Source organism: Vipera ursinii, assembly GCF_947247035.1.
Source record: "Vipera ursinii genome assembly, chromosome: Z".
Classification (NCBI taxonomy): domain Eukaryota; kingdom Metazoa; phylum Chordata; class Lepidosauria; order Squamata; family Viperidae; genus Vipera; species Vipera ursinii.
The window spans coordinates 52,835,852-52,857,563 of NC_139517.1; the positions used below are offsets into that span (position 1 = coordinate 52,835,852).

The window sequence follows — 21,712 nt, forward strand, 5'->3', positions numbered from 1 at the left end:
AATCAAGAGAATACTTCGCTGAAATAAACCATGTTCCAGCATTTTATCCACTTTTTTGCACATGTATAGCATGGTGATTTGCAACATACCTTAAGCATGAACACTGTAACTGTTTCCTCTTCCTTAAATAAAATCTTTTATTAAGAAAATGCCAATTTATGTCAGCACCCTGACATGGATTTAGCCAGTTTTTCTCCTTAAATCTATTTTGCTGCATATCTGTACCGACCTGCCTCAGCTAATTCTCCCAAGAAAGCAGAACTCTTGAAACTGGCATTGTTTCAAACAGGAACTTTTATTGAGAGTTAGTGATAGCAGGAAAGCAAAGCAAGATCTAAAGATTTCCTGCACAAATTGCTACATTAAAACTTTCATTCACAAAACCCCACTCCAGAACCCAGCTGTCCAGTTCACGTCCAACCAATCCACAGGTGTGAAGTTGTTATGGGAACAGGAGATGATAAGGCATATTACTTTCCCCTTTTTACACCCAAAGGGATACATCAAAGTTTAGAAAGAACAAAGTAGAAGAAATACATCCATAAGGCCCCCTCTTAGCAGAGCAAAGCCTGCCTTCTCCCACTAGAATGGCAGAGCCCAGAAAAGAAAGCAAAGCCTCCCCCCTCCCACTAGAATGGCAGAGCCCCGAAAAGAAACATTGAAGGGGATTCTGACATGCTGCCCCTCTTAAAAGGAGAAATTTGCGCACTAGTGCAGCAGCCAAGGGATTGTGGGGCTCTGCACCCTATGGCTGGTTTCTGCCTGCTAGGGGACCTTAAATGGGCCTGAAGTTGCCCTGTACAGGCAACAAAGAAGGAAGGAAGTCCTGCCGATTGCGGAGAGATGGCGGTTGATCCAATCAGTTTGGGAAAAGCCCTCCAGAAGCCAGCTGGAGAAAGACTAGCTTAACTGCAGAGTCTAGTCCAAGCTACAAGCAGCCGGAGCCCAAAAGCACTACTTTAAGCTGACTGTAAATAACATGTTTGGAACTGGGTAAGAACAGTGGTTTTCTCTTTTCTACTTGAAAATTGATTTCCTGGCGGGGGGGGGGGAGAAAACCCCCAAGAAGCAAAAAGCTTTTGAAAGTGAGAAGGGTGCAGGATTTTTGCCCCACCCTCCTACAGATTGAAGCAACAAATTAAACTTTTCAGGGGGAATATAAATATACTGAAATGAATATAAGTCTTAATTTGGATAAGTTTAAAATCAATGGAATCTGTTAAGATTTTCCTTTTAAATTATGAAAGTAGAAGTAAACAATTGTCTATTACTGACTGGTGCTGACATCTAGTGGTGGATGAAAATATACAAAGCAGTTGCTTTATTACAGGGACTGGCAAAGCCCAGGAAAAGTTAACTTGGTTTTGGTGACCTTCAGTATCTTAACAACAGAGAACAGGTGTGACAAAAAAGAAAGAAGATTTTTTGGGCTATCTACAAAATGAGAATTGTAAATCTAAAAAAAAAGAATTGACCTTTCTGGATTACAAATACTAACTCAACTGTGACTCTAAAACAGTTTGCAGAGAAAGCAAAACCCTGATTTTTAGCTATCATGGAAAACCAGAGATCTGCAGAAAGAATATAGCAAGAAAAAACAATTTCCAGAAGGAAATCTATGCTATGTTGCAACTACTCCAAACAATTATCTCAAACCATGAAGAAATTAAAAATAACTTTGAAAATATAAATGAACACATCTCCAATTTAACTTTACAACATAAAAATAAAAACAGAATGAGCAGAAAAAACAGACAACTGAATATGAGACAAGATGGAACTTAACAATAGAAGAAAATATGACTTAACTCAGATGGAAAAAAAACTTACAGGAAATACTGGACATGGAAAAGATAACCTGTAAGTTTGAGGACAAGAAAAAAGATTTGACAAAATGGATTCTGCCAGGAGAACTACGAGAACTTGAGAGACAAAAAATGATAAAATCAAGAAAGAAAGAAAGGACAAGATTCTCAATGAATACGAAGGGGTGAAACCTTCCTACAAAAATATCTTACCTGTTTTGCCTTTTGTATCTGCAACAACACTTTTAAGATTATGGAAAGTTTCTTTGATTCAGCAAAGCATATTGATCAGGCAAGATGTTTGGCAAAAATAAGAAAAGAGGATAACGTGAGAATTAAGAAATTAGATGATGGGATTTACCAAGGTAAAGGTAAAGGTTCCCCCGCACATGCGTGCTAGTCGTTTCCAACTCTAGGGGCCGGTGCTCATCTCCGTTTCAAAGCCGAAGAGCCAGCGCTTGTCCGAGGACGTCTCCGTGGAAAAAATAAACATCTGTTTTGTTGTTGTTAGTCGTGTCCGACCCATCGCAACCCTATGGACAACGTTCCTCCAGGCCTTCCTGTCCTCTACCATCTTCTGGAGTCCATTTAGGCTCACGCCTACTGTTTCAGTGACTCCATCCAGGCACCTCATTCTCTGTTGTCCCCTTCTTCTCTTGCCCTCAATCTTTCCCAGCATTAGGCTCTTCTCCAGTGAGTCCTTCCTTCTCATTAGGTGGCCAAAGTATTTGAGTTTTAGCTTCAGGATCTGGCCTTCTAAAGAACAGTCAGGGTTGATCTCCTCTAGGACTGACCGGTTTGATCGCCTTGCAGTCCAAGGGACTCGCAGGAGTCTTCTCCAGCACCAGAGTTCAAGGCCTTAATTCTTTGGCCCTCAGCCTTTTTTATGGTCCAACTTTCACTGCCATAGATTGCAACTGGGAAGACCATAGCTTTGACTATACGCACTTTTGTTGACAGGGTGATGTCTCTGCATTTTAGTGTGTTGTCTAGATTTGCCATGGCTTTCCTCCCGAGGAGCAAGCGTCTTTTAATTTCTTGGCTACAGTCCCCATCTGCAGTGATCTTGGAGCCCAGGAAAATAAAATCTGTTACTACCTCCATTTCTTCCCCAATATGGTTAAAGAAATAGAAAGATTTTGGATATAAATGAAGATTAGTTTAAGAGGGATGAACCCCTCAAGTAACATAGTTGTCAAGCAATAACATTCAAAAATAACATTTTTTCTTTCTTTTTTTCTTTGTGTTTTGCTTTTTGACAAGAGAAATATAAAAATGTTGGGATGGTTTATATAAAAGAAATGTTTTCTCTGTCCCCTCCCTTTTTTTTTAAGGTATGAGAAATGTAAAAGTGTTGGGATGGCTTATATGAGAAAAAAGACTTAAAAGTGTAACTAATTTTGAGAAAATCTTAACCAGTAAGCATGCTTTGAATATTGTGGGGAAAACAAATTTAAATAAGAATTCTGTAAATAGTATATATGACAAGGCAGTTAAAAAAGAAGCTTTATATTGATGATGTTATTATTTCCAGAAATATGAGAAAAATATCTATACTTTAATTGTCATTTATTCAAATAAGAACTGTATTAATTTAAGTTGAAAAAAGAGAATATTGTTGGAAGAAGAGAAAATCAAGCAAAGCCATTATATGGACTATAGAATTATAGAAATTAATTGTTATTGATTATTTTTTTAAATACTAACCCAGACAACATGCTGTTTCCCAAATATTAAGATGATTATGTTAAAAATTAATAAAACATATTTTTTTAAAAAAAGGAGAAATCTGGAGAGAGAGAAAATAATGAAATAGGGAGGAAAGAAAAATATTAGGTTAATCAGGTTTGTCTGGGTAACAAGCATGAAAACATTTGAGCAGTTTAGGGGTTCTAACATGTTTTTTATGCACCCATTGATTTTGGGAAATTTGGAGATTTTTCCAGGCTACTAGGTATTGCGTAGCTCCATGGTGGCGAACCAATGGCATGCGTGCCACAGGTGGCATGCAGAGCCCTCTCTGTGGGCACACATGCCGTCGCCCCAGTTCTAGGTCTCCGCCACCATGTGCAAAAAAAAAAAAGGTTCAATCAATCAATTTCAACTTCTTGCAGGAAAAAAAAGATCTCACAAAGTTGGAATTGCTTGATTGAACTTTATTTTCAGTCCCACATAGCGGTGAAGAAAGTGACGTGTCAGGGCTGGAAAAAAGGTGCTGTGTGGGGGGAGTGGTAGGAGCAGGGCACTCCATGCGAGGGGTGGGGCAGGGCCTGTTGCTTCCCTCCCCCTGCCAGACACCTGCTGAAGACATGCAGGGTAAGGTTGCCACCCCTGCCCCTGGCCAGATGCCCTTGCCTCCCCCAAGTGGTGTTTTTTTTACTAACCTGCTTTCAGCTGCATTCTGTTTCTCCATTCGCTTCTCAGCCTTCGCCATGTGTTTGTGGGACAAAAAAAAGTTCCATGAGACTTTCTAACTTCTTGCGAGATCTCGCAAGAAGTTAGAAAGTCTCATGGAACTTCTTTTTCTTTTTTACCGATAGTCCCACAAACACGTGGTGAAGGCTAAGAAGCAGACGGAGGAACGGAATGCAGCTGAAAGGCAGGTTAGTAAAAAAAACAATTGGGGTAGGCGAGGTCATCTGGCAACCTTATCCTACATGGTGGTGGGAGGGTTAACGGGCATGGGTCCCCCAGGACGAACTGGGTAAAGCAGGGGAAGAGGAGGCTGGGCAGATTGCCAGCGGTGCCAGTGGCCAATCGCACGTGCAAGTGGGACAGCAGTGCAAGGCAGAAGCACGGGGCCAGAGGGGAGGCTGGGCAGGTTGCAGGCGCTGGCGGCGCCGGCAGCACAGAGGCCGATCACAAGCATGAATGGGACAGCTGCGCAGGGCAGAGGCGCAACCTGGAGCCAGAGGAGAGGCCAGGCAGATTGAGGGCGCTGCTAGCACCATCGGCACAGAGGCCAATTGCACACGCGAGCTGCACAGGCAGAAGTGCTGCCAAGGGCTGGAGGGGAGGCTGGGCAAATTGCAGGTGCTGGTAGTGGTGGCCAATTGCTTGGAGGCCAATTGCTTGCGCGACTGGCAGAGCTGCGCGAAGCAAAGTCGTTGCCTGGGGCTGGGGGGGAGGCCAGGCAGATTGCGGCTGTCGGCAGTGGCGCAGAAGTCAATCCCATGCATGAGCAGGACAGCTGCGTGAGGTAGAAGCTCTGCCCAGGGGGAGGGCCAGGGGGAGGCTGGGCAGGTTGTGGGTGCTGACAGTGCCGGTGGCACGGAGGCTGATCATAAGCACAAGCAGGACAGCCGTGCAGGGCAGAGGCACTGCATAGGGCCAGAGGGGAGGCTGGGCAGATTGCGGGTGCCTGCAATCTGTCCTGCCTCCCTTCTGACCCTAGACAGTGCTTCTGCCCTGTGTTGCTGTCCTGCTTGCGCATGCGATCAGCCTCCCCACAGCCACTGATACGGAGTTGCACAATGGGGACGTGTATCCGGGCAGCTCAGGCAAGAAGAAGGTGGGCTTCATAGGGCTGGACCCCTACACCCCCAAGTCCTCCCGTGACGGGGCGCTGCTGATTGCTGGCTTCAAAGGTGGCAGTGGCAAATGCAGCTCGATTCTCAGCAAGCCTCGTTTGCCACCTCCTGCCCAATGCTGCTGCCATGAGGCCGCGGAACAAGCCGGGTGGAGGTAAGAAACCCTGTCAGGGCGATGGGAGAAGGGCGCTCTGCAAGGGTTGGGTCCAACGCACGTGTAACTGCTACTTCGCTTTCTGTGCCGGGGCTAGGCTGGACTGGGCATGCAGCCTCCTCGCTGCTTCTTTCCCCACAGACATTGGGAATGCCCACCCTACGTACTGCTTGTCCCAGGGCACCTGCTGCCATCCCGCGCTTTCCAGCCCATCGTTATCAAGCTGGGCATGGTGAGCTCGGGCCTTGGCAAATAGAGGCTGGAGGGTAGTGAGAGCCGTGGCTGCCTGGCTCCGCCTGAGGACACATGCGGGGAGAGGCGCTGCCTGGCTCGGTAAGCCCCGGTCCACCTGCAGAAGGAGCAGAAGGATGGAGGAGGAGGGCTGCCCGGGGATGGGTGCAGGGCTACCCACAGGGGAATCTGACCAGCCTCAGCCTGGGGGAGGGGAGAGGCCGAGGAAGCCCGGAGGTAGGCATGCCCGGCCGGCCGGTAATGGGCTGGAGAGCACAGGACAGTGGCAGCTGTCCTGGAACGAGCAATAGGTGGGGTGGGTGCTCCCGATGTCCAGGGGAAAGAAGCCGCGCCCAGGCACGGCACGGAAAGCGAGGCAGCAGCCCTATGTTCACTCTCTACTATAATGGGTAGAGGTGCAGGGGGAACTGCTGGCCTTAAAGACAAGGTAATTTCAGGTTTTAACAGGCTGCAGTGGAATATGGGGTGGATTTGCCTCAAGAATTTTGGGAGTTCCAGCTTCCTCTGCGATAGGGTTTATTATGTGTTTTATTGGGAATGGATCCACAAATTTGGGCCCCAGTTTCTTTGAGGGCTGCAATGACTGAAGGATCCTATTAGGTATACCCGGTCCCCTACTTTGAAGTTTAGGTTTCATCTTTTTCTTGTCTGCCTGAGCCTTATAAGCTGCTCTAGTTTTATCTAAGGCTTTTGTGACTACTGGCCAGGTGTTCTGCAACTGCTTAATCAATTCCTTAAGGGAAAGGATGGTGGGCTTGTTATTTTGCAATTCAAGCATGGGGTTGAAAATGTGGCCAGTGGAACTTGAAAAGGAGTGAACCCCGGGCTAGAACGGACTGCATTGTTGTATGTTACTTCAGCAAATGGCAGGAGGTTGGTCCAGTACTGCTCCAATACTGAGTTGGTTTGCTCTTTCCCACCATTTGTTTGAGGATGATGGCTAGATGACAGGCCCTGGTCTGTACCCCAAAGGTCCAAAAATGCCCTCCAGAACTTTGAGGGGAATTGGACCCCCCTTTCAGAGATTATGCACTGTGGGGCTCCGTGCAAACAATAGATATGGTGAAGGAACATCTTTGCCAAAGTTTGCAATTGGTATTTTTGAGCAAGGGATGAAATGGACCTGTTTTGAAAACAGGACAGTCATCACCCAAATAATGGTATTATACCACTCTCTGGTAGTTCTACAATAAAATCCATAGAGCAGGGCTTTTCAACCTTTTCACCCATTGTACCACTTTTAGGATATGGCTACATCCGAGTACCACCAGTTGCCTAGCAAGGTGTCAAAAACTTGATGACCAAAAAAAAAAAAAAAGAAAAGAAAAAAGTGATGAAGTACAGGTGATTCTCAACTTACAACAGTTCGCTTGGTTACTGTTTGAAGTTACAATGGCACTGAAAAAAATGCTCAAGTCACAGCTGAGCAAGACACCTGCCTGCCCCCCTGGCAGCACTCTTCCTCCTGTCCGAGGTTTTCATTGTGAGCATTTCTGTTGAGGATTGGCAGTAGGGGTGGGGTGGGGGGTGGTGTTTGGTTGAGCAGGTTTTGGTCACTTCACATGACCCTGGGACACTGTTACCATCATAAATATGAATCAGTTGCCAAGCATTTGAATGTAAATCACAAGACCCTGGAGATGCTGCAACATTCCAGCTGATCGGCGCTTCTTCTGGGCTCAGAAGCACCAGGATCAGCGCTGAGCTCCAGCTGGAGCCTGGCACTGATTCTGGCATTTCCACTGAGCCCTGACAGCCCTACAGGTCCAGCCATCTCTCACCCAGGCTTATACAGTGCTGCCACTAGTTTACCTCATTCCCCTCCCCCGCTACCACTTTTCTAGGATGGTCACGTACTACCTGCCAGGTGCTAATGTACCACAGGTGGTACCCGTACCACTGGTTGAAAAGCCCTGCCATAGAGATCTCTCTCCAGAATGCTGAAGGGTTTGCGACTGATTACAAAAGGCCAGGTGTTTTTTCTTGACTTCATTTTGCTACTGCACAGTTAGGGCACCTGGCAACATAACCCTCCACATCTTTCTTAATGGAGGGCCACCAAAACTGTTGCTTTAAGAGATGTAACATTTTCACGAATCCAAAGTGCCCATCTGCTTTGGAGTCATGGCAGGTTTGCATAGTCCATAGTCTCTGGCTAACTGGCATATACAATTTCCTCCCTACCCATGCAAGGCCGTCTTGCATGGAACAGAGGTTTTTGTGTTTAAGGAATCAGTCATCTTTGTCTGACGTTTGTTTGAATTCGGATGTGACAGTGGTCTCTAGGAGAGGTTAACTCTTTGACTGCGCTCTAGTGGTCACTGGTGCTGCTAGCTGCTGCAGGAGAAGCATGGGTTTAACTATTTTTGTCTTTAAACTGTTATATTGCTGTAATTTCAATAAGGCATCTGGTAGGAAGATTTTCCCACTGGCAGATAACAGAGGAAAATTGAACTGTTGGAAGTACTGTGTCCATCAGGCTTGTTTGGGGGAGAGTTTCCGTGGGGTTTTCAGTGCTTCTCTCTGTCTCTGTCTCTCTCTGCAAATGGCGGAGGATGACTTGGAGCCGCAGGAGAAAGCTGAAAGAGCCGCATGCGGCTTCAGAGCCGTGGGTTGCCAACCCGTGCCCTAAGGGGTATTTTATTCCCTTCCCCTCAATAGAATCTCACTTTGCATTCATGTGACACATGCTAGCCAACAAAGGAGCTGGGCAACGATTGGAGGACAGTGGGAGGGGGCAGTCTACCACAAGCTGGGGAATTGCAAGATACCAAGCCAGGTTTGGAGAAGTAGCTGGGATAGAGGAATGAGAGAGATTTTTTTTTCTTTTAAAGGTATTTTAATTTTTTAAAAAACTTATTTAAATATTTCCTGAAAATATTTTTTAGATATTTTTAAAAGATAGTTTTAGAGTTCTTTAAAAGATACAATTTAGACTTTTTTAAAAGGTATTTTTTAGGTTTTCTGTAAAGAATTTTAAAATAAAAAGTCCTAAGTGCGAAGAACAGTTGTAGGCCATTTTGTTAAGTGCCATTGCAACTTTGAACAGTCACTAAACAAATTGTTATAAGTCAAGGACTCTTTATTTAATACTATCTCTAGTGATATCCATGATTAATTGTAAAATTAAAGTAAAGGTAGTCCTTGACTTTCAAACACAAAATTTCTGTTAATAAGTAAGACTGTTAAGAGAGTTTTGCCACATTTTATGATCATTCTCCACACAATTGTTATGTGAATCTACCAGTTGTTAAGTTAGTAACACAGTTATGAAATCAGGTGATCACAAAACGGGATCACATGACCCAAGACATTGTAACTGTCATAATGATGAGTCAGTTTCCAAGCATCCAAATTATTATCATGTGACCATGAGGATGCTTTAATGGTGGTAAATGTGAAAAATAGTCCTAAGTTACTTTTTTCATTGCCATTGTAACTTTGGTCACTGATAAGTTGAGGACTCAAGTGTCAAATTTTGAGTTATTTTAAAATGGATTCAAATGTATTGGAAGGATAGTTAAGGTCCAGGAAAAAAAAATTATGAAGGAAATTTGAAGTAACTTTAAAAAAGGATGATTCACTTATTGAAACTAGTTTAAGAGAAAGTCTGTTGTATTTATTTTGCAAATTTATTTATTTATTTATTTATTTTAATTCCATTTATATCCCACCCTTCTCTGAAGACTCAGGGCGGCTTACAAGCTTAGCAGTATTTACATTATCACAGAAACAGTTAAATAATGTAACCAGACTTGAAACAGAAACAAATCTATGATAATCAATCTTAAAACATTTCTTAAAACAGTAAAGCACAATAAAAATAAAAGCATAACAAATCCAATAACTTTCCCTGCTAAATTGACCTTGTTATAATGCCATATAACAAATGCTATTCATATATTATGAGCAAAGTTAATAAGGGAGGATGAATTCACTTAACAACCATGTGATTCACTTAACTACAATATTTGCTTAACAACTGTGGCAAAAATAGCAATTGCAATAGCACTAAAACTTATATAACACTTCACAGTGCTTTACAGTCCTCTAGGCAGTTTTTTGAGGTGGCTGGATGGAGTCACTGAAGCAGTAGGTGTGAGCTTAAATGGACTCCAGAAGATGGTAGAGGACAGGAAGGCCTGGAAGAACGTTGTCCATAGGGTCATGATGGGTCGGACACGACTTCGCAACTAACAACAACAACAACAAGGCAGTTTACAGAATCAGCATATTGCCCCCAACAGTCTGGGTCCTCATTTTACCGACTTCGGAAGGATGGAAGTGAGTCAACCTTGACCAGTGAGAATTGAACTGTCAAATTGCAGATGGCCGGCAGTTAGCAGAAGTAGCCTGCACTACTGCATCCTAACCACTGCACCACCAAAGCTCAGAGGTATAAAGTGGAGCAGAACTCACCAACCATTGATTAAAAACACCCCACGTATGGTTGGAAGTCAAGGATTACCGATATAGACTTTAGAGCAATGTTTGTGAAACATGACAAACTTTACACTTGTGAACATCACCTCCCAGAATGTATGGCTGAGGAATTTTGGGAGTTGAGGTCCACATCTCTTAAACCTGCCAAGTGTGAACAGGGCTGTTTCCCAGGGACAAGAATCAACCAGTAGTCAGTAACTCTTGTAAGAGAATACAAGGCTGAAAATCTCCTAAAATCTTTCTTGCAGATTTTAGGGCAAGTTTCTAATTCTTTTGCAATATGCCAAAGCGAAATTTCTTTACCCTGCCCAACCTAATCCTTTTTCTTTCCACAATTGATCAATGAACTTTTTTATATTCAAAGGCCAGCATAAGGAAAGAGGGATACAAAATTGTTTTAAAACCTAAAAGCATAAAAGACAAAAATAGAAAGCACACTGAAAGCTAGAAAACTTTTTTTTAAAAAAAATCTAAGAACATCTCTTAAAAATATCTAAAACTGGCTTTTAAAAAATTCTAAAAAATCTTTTGAAAAAAAGTTTAAAAAAACTTAAAGGAATCTAAAGCTAACTTTAAAAAATCTAAAAAAATGTTTTAAACCAATCAAAACATTTTTAAACAATCTAAAATCTACTTTTTAAAAAAACTAAATTGTTTTTTTAAAAAATCTAAAAAATACATTTTAAAAAATTGAAACGTATCTTTTTAAAAACTAAAAGATAATGTAAAAATATATATTTTAAAGTAATCGTTTTTTAAAAAAAAAATCTTTTTTCATGCTGCCCTGGGTTCTCCACCTGCTGCAGACCCCCGTCCTCTTTCCAGACATCTCTGTGGCTGCAACCAGTTTTCCGAAGGGTGAAAGAGCTTTGGAAGTGCACAACTCTGTCCCCAAGCCATACAACTAAGCATTCTGAAACTTTTTCACCCTTTGGAACTCCGGTTGCAGCACCTGACAGGCAGGCTTGGAGGCCCATTGCCCCGCCTCTCCTCGCATTGCTCTAGTTCCTCCATCTGCTGCAGACACCTCTGCTGCTGCAAACAGAATTCCAAAGGATGAAAGAGCTTCAGTAGGGACAATTAAAATTATTGCTGCATGTCTTCTCGCTCCCACCCTCCCTGCGCTTGCCACCACAAACGGCATCCCCCTGTCTGAGACCTGCTTCTCTGCAAAGAGCACAGAACCCCCACCCCTATTCTCTCAATGTTTTCTCTCTCCCCTGACATCTCACAACAGTCCCATTCCGGTGAGGACCCTGAAAATTTTTCCAGCAAGGTGAAGAAAGTGTCTCCCTCCCTCCATCCATAGCCCAACCCAAATGTTGGAGAAGGAATTTGAGCAGTTCAGGAAGCTAAGCTCCAGGGCTGTGCCCAATGGGAAGATAGAGGCCCACCAGTTGGCACATGGGCCGGCTGCCAGGTCATGAAGCTAATTGTCCTGCTCTACAAATTGGCTAGGACAAGTATCCCTGGACAAATTGCCCAGTTGGAAGGAGCAGGAGAGGAGTGGTGGGGGAGGAGTGCTGGGGGAGGGGCAGGCAAAGGTCGGCTTCAGTGGGGGATAATTGACTGCAGCCAATTATCCCATTCTGAAGCCAGCATTCTGAACATTTTTGCCAGATGTGAGGTCTCTTTCTTCAGAGTGAGAAAATTTTCCTTCCATCCACTGAAGAAAGGGAAATCCCCTTAAATTCCCCATCCTCTTTGCAACACTCCCTTCCAGCAATTCCAGAAGCCAGTAGAGAACTCCAGCATTGCCTTAACTTTCTCGGAGTCCATCTCTATCCCCTCATAGGAAATACAGTAACCCAAATAGTCAATTTTGCTCTGATGGAATTCACACTTTGAAAGCTTCAAAGCTGTCCTTCATTAGTGGGAGTGGGTAGATGTTTTCCACATACACAGTGTTTAACTCTCTACAGTCCATGCATAAGCGAAGGGGATCCATCCTTTTTCTCCAGAATAGCACCAGGGTGGCCACCCTGCATTGAGCTGGTTGGATAAATTCCTGGTTTAGGTTTTTATCTATAAAAAAGATGCAGCTCCCTTGGGGTCATCGAGTACGGTTTGGGCTTGGGTAGTTTATCCCTCGGCAAGATATCTATGGAGTAGTCTGTTGGTCAGTGGAATGGGAGCTCATCTCAGCCCTTCTTGCTAAACATGCCCTGCAAGTCCCGCCACTCCTTTGAAATTTGAGGCTCAGCCTTCTTCCACTCATGCATGGCAGCTCCTACTTCCTGTCTCAGTTTCAGGATTGCATACTTCCTAAACTAAAAGCATCCCATAAAAAAAAGAAATGCAAGAAGGCTAAGTGGTTATCTGACGAGGTCTTACAAATAGCTGAAAGAAGGAAAGTGAAAGGCAAGAAGAAAGGAAAAATGTACCCAATTTTATGCAAATTTCCATAGAATAGCAAGGAGAGATAAGAAGGCCTTCTTAAATGAACAATGCAAAGAAATAGAGGAAAACAATAGAATGGGAAAGACTAGCGATCTCTTTAAGAAAATTGTTTTCCCCAAAACAAGACCATATTTTATTTGTGGTTTTTTTTGCCTCCAAAAGAGTGACCAGGTCTTATTTTGGGGAGATGTGTTACCTCTGGCATCTACAGCCCCATCCAGCCAGTCTACTTTTTCTGGGGTTGAAGGAATAGCTTTATTCTGCAGATGCATTGTGGCCTGCATTTTACAGTCAGGCCTTTCCAGAAGGCCTATGCAGCTGTAAGGTTTTTCAGCTCAGAATCCAAATAAATCCCAATGAGACTCTGAACACGAGGCATCTGAATTAGAACACAGCTTTATTTCTTTGATCAAAGATATAGTGCTGGACACTCCACTCTCCTTTAGGCAGCAGAGAAGATGGAGAGCAGAGAACACATAATCAGAAAAGTTTTTGCTTTTTATAACTAATATACATCACAAGGTTCTTGCGCATCTAAAAAAAATTCTTTGAATCTCCTCATCTATCCTGGTGTTACATTTCTGCATCTCTAAGCTTGAACACACAATAGCACAATAACTGGCAATTAGCCCATTAACTTTGTTACTTTGCAGGCAGGTAGAGAGCTGTTACATTTTAAAGCCATGGCTGAAAAACAAGAAGGGAAAGTTTTACAATTCAAGGAGAGAGGTGGTAGGAGATGAGCGAAGTGTTGCAATTTCTTAGCTAGGCTTTTCCTTGAAAAAAACACAGTTTTAGAAACATTTTTTTTGGTCAGCACAATTTAGAATACAATGGAGCACATACAGAAAGGAAGCAAAAATAAATCAACAATAGCTGTTGTACATGAGAGATTGATTATACATAAAAGATTATATTTTGAAAGATTACACTTGGCTTGATCTCTACACAGCCAAGTACCAAGCTATGGATTCAATCCAGAGCTCGGTCCTTTGCTGCAGAGGTCTTGCAGAACTGAGCTATGGATTGAATCCATAGCTTTCCAGGCCTCCTGGGAAGGCCTGTGACTGAGAAATGCAGGTCTGGCTGCAGAAGGCGCCAAAGAAGAAATGGGCTGGTGAGGAGAGGCCTGGCTGCAAGGTAAGTGGGTGTGAGGCGTGTGGGGTAGATCCACACTACTACCCCTGCCCTAGCTTGATTTTTAAGTGTGTGCCTTGCCCCAAAACTAGGGCTTATTTTGGGGGGTAGGGTTTATATTAGGCCCACCCCCAAAAATCAAACTAGGGCTTATTTTCAGGATAGGCCTTGCTTTCAGAGAAACACGGTATCAAGGGAATATTGCAAAGATGGACATGATAAAGGACAAAAACGATACAGACCTAACAGAAGCAGAAGAAATTAAGAAGAGGTGGCAAGAGTACAAAGAAGAACTGTGCAAGAAAGATCTTAATGTCCCTGATAACCAATATTGTGTGATTGCTGACCTTGAGCCAGATATTCTGGAATGTGAAGTAAGTGGGCCTTAGGAAGCATTATCAACAACAAAGCTAGCAGAGGTGACAGTATTCCAGTTGAGCTATTTAAAATTCTAAAAGATGGTGCTATTAAAGGGTTGCACTCAATTTGTGAGGAAATTTGGAAAACTCAACAGTGGCCACAGGATTGGAAAAGATAAGTTTATATTTCAATTCCAAAGAAGGATAATGCCGAAGAATGTTCAAATTACCATGCAATTGCATTTATTTCACATGGTAGCAAAGTTATGCTCAAAGTCCTACAAGCTTGGCTTCAGCAGTATGTGAACTGAGAACTACCAGAAGTATAAGCTGGGTTTTTGAAGAGGCAGAGGAACTAGAGATCAAATTGCCAACATTCACTGGAAAAAGCAAGGGAGTTCCAGAAAAATTTTTTGTTTCTGCTTCATTGACTATGCTAAACTTTTCATTGTGTAGACAACAATAATCTGTGGCAAGTTCCTTAAAGAGGTAGATGTACCATACAGAAGCCTGTATGCCAATAGGGCCACAAAGCAACATTTCGAACCAGACATGGAACTACCAGTTGGTTCAAAATAGGGAAAAAGATATGACTATATTGTCACTCTGCTTATTTAACTTATATGCAGAGTACATCATGCAAAATGCCAGGTTGGATGAATCACAAGCCAGAATTAAGATTGCCAAGAGAAATATCAACAATCTCAGATATGAAGACAATACCATTCTAGTGGCAGAAAATGAAGTGGAACTAAAGAACCTCTTGATGAGGGTGAAAGAGGAGAGTGCAAAAAGCTGGCTTGAAACTCAGCATTAAAAAAACTAGGATCATGGCATCTGGTCTCACCACTTCCTGGCAGACAGGAAAGAAATGGAAGCAGTGGTAGATTTTATTTTCTTTGGCTCCAAGATCACTGCAGACTGTGAATGCGGCCATGACTTTTGCTCTTTGGGGGGGAAAGCTATGGCAAACCTAGACAGCATATTAAAAAGCAGAGACATCACTTTGCCAACAAAGGTTCATATAATCAAAGCTGTGCTTCGACTATATGGACTATGAGAGCTGGATCATAAGGAAGGCTGAGCACCGAAGAATTGATGCTTTCAAACTGCAGTGTTGAAGACTCTTGAAAAACCCTTGGATTGCAAGGAGATCAGATCTGTCAATCCTAAAAGAAATTAACTTTCATTGTTCTTTGGAAGAACAATACTGAAGCTGAAGCTCAAATACTTTGACCACCAAGTGAGAAAAGAGGACTCATTGAAAAAGACACTGCTGTTGGGAAAGATAGAAGACAAAAGGAAAAGAGGATGGCAGAGGATGAAATGGTTAGATAGTGTCATTGACACAGTGGGCATAGGTTTGAGTACTAGGACATTGAAGGAACTAAAAGCCAAAGTTATTAAAAGTGCAGGAAAGGAATATAGAGTTGGCTTATTTGATGAAGGTTAAAATAGATATGTAGTTATCTCTGGTAGCCTTTAATGGGCTTTTGCTGACTAGGTATGAATAACGGCTTTAAGAAATATGGAAAGAACAGAGCAGCTGTTTTAAGAGATGGTGATAAACTATGAAGGGGGGGAGTTACTTTTTTCCTTCTTTTTTGTACTTCCTATTTTTTTCTTTTTATATTTTTATAGTTTGTATTACTTTTTATTTTTCCTAATTGTAATGTTTAATAAAATTATAAAAAAGAAAAAGGTGCTTATGATTTATGAGTTTGTAGATTAGAAAAAGTAGCTTATGGAAAGATAAATTTTGAAGTAACCTTATAGAGAGGGTAAAAAATAAATGCATTTATAACTGCTATTAAAATTTTCTTAGGTATTTGCTGTTGTTATTTTCTTTATTTCTTTTCTAATATTTGTATTATCTTGTTAAAAATGTTTTCAATAAAGATTATATTTTCAAAAAGAGTCTCTATTCCTGAGAAATCCCTATGGAAGTTTGATATTTTCCATTGATCTGCATTATTCTGCCATTGTTAGAAAAATACTTGTACGTGAATATGTTTCAGATGAACACCAAGGATTCTTTGGAGTTGCATTTCAATAGCTATTGTTCACTATGCTGAACTTTCAGAAAAACATGTAAGTCTGAATTTGGCAGGAAAAACTACATTTAAAAACATCATTCCTATTAAAAATACCATTGTCTATCTGCATTTATTTACTGAGATAGTTTATATCCAGTTAGAATATGTGCAATCAGAATGCATTTTTTACATTTGTATTTCTTAATTAGTTGGCTTCCTGAAGCTCAAGTCATTCAGAAGGCTTTGAATTCAGCTGCTACTAATGTTTACCAGTATGGACGAGAATGGATAACATATAAGGTAATGATGAGATTCCTCTTTGGAAATTAATATTCTGATGTTTCTTACTTTCTTTTCAGAAAGATTCATGACTGCAAAAGTAACCTTTGATCTATATTTAGTATTGACATAGTTTGACATAGTTTGCAAATAGTTTGTCTTTAAATATTAATGAAAAATACCTTTTTGCTATTATTTATCAGATTTCATAGTGGTCTGCAAAATAAAACTACAAAAAGTATGTTAAAATAGATATATCAAATTATTTAGATTAAAACCATAAATTTGCAGTTGTTATTAAACTATAATTTGTAAATGTTAAATAAGCTTTTTTATTCTGCTCTCCCTTCTAATTCATTATGACATCAGATTTTAACAGTTACTTGTTCATCTGCTAAGTCCAATAAAAGACTTGCACAAGCTTATTTGGAGAATATACATTAGTCTTTATTAAGCAGTATTAACTGAGCAAAAAACCCTGTTGGTTCTGAACATAATGCAGTTCTGGATTTGATAAACTAAATTCTGTTACTTTACTTGTTCCCTTTATATACATTCTGATTACTGTCATGATTTAATTATATCAACCAAAGACATAACACCTGAAATTGTTATTGTTACAATTTAAATACTTTTCAATGGTATGGAAAGTTTTCAAACTGAATGACAATATAAAACATTCTCTTAATAAATAAAGGCCCTTAATTTTTGTAAATCTATTTTTTTCAATATTTGCAGTATTTCTAGCAAGTGAATGAATAAATGGGATGAGCATTTGTCTACCTAAAATAGTTTCTTTGATTAATGGATATTTAGTAAATATAAAATACATAATCGTCAGTGAATATGTTCCTTTTCAAATATTTTGATACATTTTTTATATTTTATAGCTTGATAAAATATTAGGAGAAAAAGTGAATAGCACTGCTGTGATTGAAAAGCGAGTTCTAGAGCTTTGGGACAGACTGTATCATTCTTGGTGTGCAAAAGTGAGTATCTTTTTTATATTGTCAGTATATTGATCCACGAGAAATTACAGCATAATATTTTGTTAACAGTTAAAAAGATAAATTTCACCCGATATGATTATGTAAATATCTCTTTCAATATGCATGATTCTGTTAATGACCTGGGGGCTTCCAATGAAGAGACTAAGAAGGCATACACATGGGCTGCAGTTACATCTGAAGCATGCCTAGCAATTATTGATTTATATTGAGTTAGCAACACATATGACAATGTATAACAAGTGATGTTGGTGACTGGATATACCTATTTTTTTCCTTCCTAGGGACAGTCTAGCTACACAAATCACATGCTATAAGCATGAATCCTTGTGAATCTTGTATTTGAATGAATTCTGTGTGGATCTGTCTTTTTGCTTAGTTTGGAAGCTGCAGCTATTGTAAAATGTGTGACCAAGTTGCTAAGTTAGTCTTTATACATAAGGCCCTAAAAAACTTGAGACTGGAATTGCTGACAGATTGTCCTTGTCACTACAGATAAGGACAATTGCTAAAATCATCTAAAGCAGTCCTGATATGATAACAACCAGAATGTCATCTGGCACTTATTTGCAGGCAGGACTTCTCAAATAGAGATGCTTTTACTTTGAAATACTGTCCCTTTTCCCTGACACTTTTGCAGCTCTGTTTTGGTCTCACTGTCACAGGTCTAGGACAATTCATTCTGGCCAAATAACCATGCCCATTTCACTGTGGCTTTTCCAGCCCAGTTTACCCACAGCTTGCCAATGTTATACTGTTATACTGTCACCATTACAACTCTGCCGCTTCTCCGAAGCTGCATAGTTGTGGGCGTTGCACCATGACACATCTTTATGGCTGATTCCCCCCAAGGGAGGAATAAAACATGGCTCTGACGCTTCTGGTCTTTGGCACATGCCCTTTGGCAAGAGGCTCAGGGGCCATCAACAGCTTCAGCAGCAGCCAGCAACATTCAGATGGCGGTGGGAGGTGCAGGCGCAAGTTTGCAAATGGACCCAGTTCAGAGATGAGTCAGACAGTCGGATTTGGCTAAATAAAGGTACTTATGAAAATAAAATAAAAATAATAACACTGATCTTTCTCCTTCTCTGTGTGAAAAATAAAAAATGGGTTACTTATACAGTTTAGTGCAGAATTGCTGAACCTTTTTTACAAGTACCTTTGAACAGGAACCAAACTAAGATTTAAGATGAAATTGATCCTGTTGTGTAAAACTAAGAATTCTGGGTTTTTTTCTATCTTTGTATATATAATAATAATAATAATAATAATAATAATAATAATAATAATAATAATAATAATAATAATAATAATAATAATTAATAATAATAATAATAATAATAATAATAATAATAATAATAATAATAATAATAATAATAAGTTGGAAAGGACCTTGGAGGTGATCTAGTCCAACCCCCTGCTCAGGCAGGAAACCCCTATACCATTTCAGACAAATGGCTGTCCAGTCTCTTCTTAAAAACTTCCAGTGTTGGAGCATTCACCGCTTCTGGAGGCAGGTTGTTCCACTAGTTAATTGTTCTAACTGTCAGGAAGTTTCTCCTTAATTCTAGGTTGCTTCTCTCCTTGACTAGTTTCCATCCATTGCTTCTTGTCCTGCCTTCAGGCGCTTTGGAGAATAGCTTGACTCCCTCTTCTTTGTGGCAGCCCCTGAGATATTGGAACATTTTAATATGTGTATTAAAGTCTTTGTGTGTCATTGAATAAAAGAATAGTGAAAATATTTCAGGGAAATTGAGAAAACTTTTATGTAGCTGTCAAATATCTTTTATCACCAGAGACAAGATTTTAAATTCTATTAGGAAAGTGCTAAAATAAGCCATTAAAAAATTACCTTCACCCTTGTTTGCCTGCCTAGGAAAACAGGCAAAGAAAGCCATGTTCTCTTTTTTATCCCTGTGCTTTTAAGAACAGCCTAATTTCCATGCCACAACATATTTTTCAGGATCATTATCATCACATCAAGCTTTTTAAAGAGAAATTTAGCTAAGGGCTGCATTCTCCCCCACCCTCCTTTTTTAGGTGTCAGCCATGTTCAGCCATTTCTTAGTCTGTGAAACTTGATGAGGAAACAAAGAACGAAAAAGAGATGTTTTCTATATGTTTCTCTATATTTCAATCCCAGGTTAAAAGAAAAATTCAATAGATAAAAATTCCAGATATTTTTCCAGTTCAAAAAGTATAGAAATCCTGTGATGAGAATCTAAGGACTTTACACACACACACACACACACACACACACACACACACACACACACACACACAATGGCTGCCTTTCTTCCATACAGAGAGGACAGAGATTATCAGAAGAACATATATCAAAAAGAAAAGAGAAAAAACAGTTCAACCCTAGCAAGTAGTTGAAATGAATCAGCATTCAACCACTAATCCAACTTTTAAAGCAGAAAACAAAATGAAACAATAAGTTCAAAAAGTGAAATTTAATGTCCAAGTGTGCTTAGGATAATGAAACTGCTTACAGAAAGATGTATATGTCCAGTGACTTTGATTGTGTCCAGTCGGAATTGGAACCTTCAGGACCCCACCTTCCCAACTGGGTCCATCATTGTCCAAAAGTCTTCTTGGGTAATTCCTAAATGTTCCCATTCAAAACAGGGAGCAGCACTGCTAAAAAAAACACGTTTTGGCACTAAAATCAGCAGATCATTGGTAAGAGAAAAAATATACTCTTAATCGTGCAACAGCCATCTTCGGTGGAAGTCCAATCCATCAACTTCTCCATGAATTTTTAGATTGTTCATCCACTCCCCAAGCATTTATTATATGAAAATAATTTAATGAATACTATTTTAATAGTACTACAAATAATCATAATAATAACACTAACTCCTTGTTAACCCCAGGCTCAATAATGATCACTTAGAAACACTATGCCATAAAGCATCCTTTTTGTGATATAATTTATACTGAGATCTGTAATCTAGACTAATCCAGCTTTTATTTGAAAAATAAAAGGAACATTTTCTCCTCTGAAAATGAATACATGAAATGTTTTGTATTATTTTACTTTTGTTTTATAGAATACAACTTATTCTGGACAACAAAGAAGTCACAAAAAGCATTTAAATCGTGAGCATAGTTGGAAAAGCGATATGCTTGATTGGCAAGATGTTGCTTCTTTTATTCATGAGAATATTGAAACATTTCTTTCGGTATGTGGCTTTTATAATAAATATTTCAGGAAATACTAATTTCTAAATTCATTTTAACAAAAATAAAAGCAAATTAATAGATAGTTCAAAAGGCTGGCCTTGTCAAAATCAGCATCTGAAATTCATTTTTGGTTCTTCATCAAAATGTTAAAATGCTGGCTTATAGTTCTTATCATTCTTAGTATATGCTTTCCTGTCTGTACTTATTTTTCTTCAGCTGCTGTTTTGCTAAATCCTGTGAATTCCTAGCCTCCATTACCGTAAATTTCTTTCATTATTATTCTTTTTTAAACTATCTGTGTACTGACTTCCTTCTACTGCTAAGCTTGTAAGCCGCCCTGAGTCTTCGGAGAAGGGCGGGATATAAATGGAATTAAAATAAAAAAATAAATAAATATATGCAAGTTATTCTCTGTCACATATAATTACATACATTCCTCTTAGCCAGATGCAGCAAAAACAAAAAAACAATAAAAACAGTATGGGAATAGGGAAGGGTAACTGTAGTATATTTATTATAATATGTAACTGTTAACACTTTTTACAAAGCTGAAAAAGAAGACTTTACATGTCTAGATTGTGGGCATGTGTAGCAAGACAGGAGGAGAGAATCCCTATTTCAAATTATGTACTCTGTGTCTATTTGCAAAACCAAGCTGACCCCACTGTTGTATCTGAGGTCAAAGATAAATTGTTATAGAAAAAGATACTGTCTTTCTTTAAAATAAATACAGGGATAAACTTGCAATTTAAATGAATAATGATTAGGTTTATATGTTTAAAACAGATTGTAATATATGCATATGCTATTGGATAACTTGAAAAAGACCAGCATAGAAACAGATCATTAAGAAGAAAATCTATGTGGCTATTTAGAGTTAATGAATCCCATTTCAAATATAGGTAGTCCTCAACTTACAACAGTTCATTTAGTGACTGTTAAAAGTTACAACAACACTGAAAAAGTGACATGATATTCTTCATATTTATGACCATTGCAGCATCCCCATGATTGCATGATCAAAATTCAGATGCTTGGTAATTGGCTCATATTTATGAGGACTGCAGTGTCCTGCGGTCATATGATAATCTTTTGTGACCTTCTAACAAACAAAGTCA

General features: G+C 40.0%; 1 protein-coding gene across 1 annotated transcript in view; it reads left to right on the plus strand.

The window, feature by feature from the left end:
• TMEM245 (transmembrane protein 245) overlaps positions 1-21,712 on the plus strand; it is a 121,268-nt gene that overhangs the window by 43,615 nt on the left and 55,941 nt on the right. Inside the window, exons 9-11 of the mRNA XM_083377083.1 lie at positions 16,326-16,416; positions 17,286-17,384; positions 20,462-20,593. Coding sequence (XP_083233209.1) covers positions 16,326-16,416; positions 17,286-17,384; positions 20,462-20,593 — 322 coding nt within the window. The remainder of the gene's footprint in view (positions 1-16,325; positions 16,417-17,285; positions 17,385-20,461; positions 20,594-21,712) is intronic.